General features: G+C 64.0%; 1 protein-coding gene across 1 annotated transcript; it reads right to left on the bottom strand.

Annotated features, from left to right (window-relative positions):
* Positions 1-877: 877 nt before the first annotated feature.
* EMIHUDRAFT_256219 (hypothetical protein) lies at positions 878-1,705 on the bottom strand (the record flags this gene model as incomplete). The annotated part of the gene is made up of 2 exons (XM_005768585.1): positions 878-1,167; positions 1,324-1,705. The coding sequence occupies 2 exons, from the start codon at positions 1,703-1,705 to the stop codon at positions 878-880; spliced, it is 672 nt and encodes a 223-aa protein (XP_005768642.1).
* Between the last annotated feature and the right edge of the window lie 9 nt (positions 1,706-1,714).

The raw sequence follows: 1,714 nt of genomic DNA, 5'->3' as shown, positions 1-1,714 counted from the left end.
GGACGGTAGACGCGCGAGAGCCTTTGGAGCGGCTTCAGCTCGCTGACTGCGCGTCTGCTTTTGGCACACCACCCACTCGCCGCCGACAGCCTCGTATTGTGGTGCTTCCGATCGTGACGAGGGCTCAGACGGACCGCGCGAGCCGGCTGCACCAGAGACCTCCTTTGGAGGACGATGAGCGCCTTGCATGACGCCCTTGGCCTTGCGGCCGTGTGCAGGCTTCTTCTTCGGCGCCATTGCGACCTGCTTTGAAGGCGCCTCGAAGCTAGCTCGATGGGTGCGGGTTCATCGCGTGTCTTTTCCTGCGGCCCACTGTGAAATCGGGACCTTAGCTCTCGTTTTAACACAGCCCGTAAGGTGCCCCGCCGGGGTGCCGGTTCGTTTTCCGCCCACGATCATGACCTCGGAGAACGCATTAGCCGCTACAGCGGAAGCTGTGATTTCGGCTACCTCGGCAATTTCGATGTAGCGGCTAATGCGTTTCGCGACATAATCGCTAAAACTCGAGCCAGAGCTATGGGCGCCGAGTTCGCCACCCAATTTGTGTTAAAACGGAAGCAGGGCTCGTGGTTCGTTAACTGTAGACCACACGGACGCGCGGCCGGCGGCTGAGAAGGCCACGCAGCCCCTCTTCCTGGTCACTGACGGGAGCACTGGTCGGCGTGTAGACCCCAAGATGGCGCTCTGTTCGCGCCTCCCGTCCACCACTACCGATCAGGTGGCCGGCCTGGGTGCCCCCCCGGCGGGTGGGAAAGGGCGCAAAGCTCCGTTTCATTGCCTACCCCTGTAGTTTTGACATAGTGCTCAGAGCAACACGCAGCACGAGGGTGAACACTCGGTGCGCGCGCACACACCGCAAACTCTCTCACACTCCTACCTACAACTCCTCCTTTTGACCTCCTCGCCTGTCCTCCTTCGCCTTTGCCTGCTGCTGCTGCTGGAGCCCCGCCACGGCCTCCTCGAGCACCTTTATCCAGTCCCGGCTGTGGTGGTACGCTGCGCTCCCGCCAAACTTTGCGTGGAATCTGCATTCCGCCAGCTCGTCCGCCGAGACCTGCCCGTCCGCATCCGAGTCGGCCAGCCCGAGGAGCTCCCGCAGCGCCGCGATTCCCGCCCAGATGCCGCTGTGGTACGAGTAATGCTCAGTGGCGTTGACGCGCTCGTCGCCTGGCGAGGGCAGCGTGAGGTGAGGGCGGTGCCGTCGTCCAGCCGTTCGGGCCGGTGGGCGGGGGATGAGGGGGAGGGGCGCGCCGTCTAGGTCCAGGCCGGCGAAGATCGTCCTCCCCTCTCGCGCCGCCTTCTTCCTCTCTTCCGGGCCGGCACTGGCGAGGCGCTCGGCCGCCACTTTCTGGAACTCGCTCAAGGTTAGCCGCCCGTCCAGGTCCGTGTCCAGCTTCTGAAACGGCAGCAAGAAGGTGAAGAGGGGAAGCGCCTCCTCAGCCGCGAGCCGCCCGTCTCGATCGGTGTCGAAGCCGTCGAAGCTGTCCTCGATCGTCCGCTTGCCCTTTACGTCCATGTGCTCGAGGTCGGCCTGAAACTCTTCGGCGCTCAGGTACCCGTCGCGGTCGGTGTCCATAGTCTGCATGATGGGCGCCGACTGCCGCAGCATTAATGCCGTCCGTAGCCTGCGCACAAGCTTTGCGCCCTCTGCAATCGTGACGCGGCCGTCGCTGTCCTCATCCATCGCGGCGTGCAGGATACGCATTGCGCGCCG

This window comes from Emiliania huxleyi (assembly GCF_000372725.1).
Source record: "Emiliania huxleyi CCMP1516 unplaced genomic scaffold EMIHUscaffold_4506, whole genome shotgun sequence".
In the NCBI taxonomy this organism is placed as follows: Eukaryota; Haptophyta; order Isochrysidales; family Noelaerhabdaceae; genus Emiliania; species Emiliania huxleyi.
Note: the sequence above shows the minus strand (reverse complement) of the source record. Positions and strands in the feature narration are given on the sequence as shown.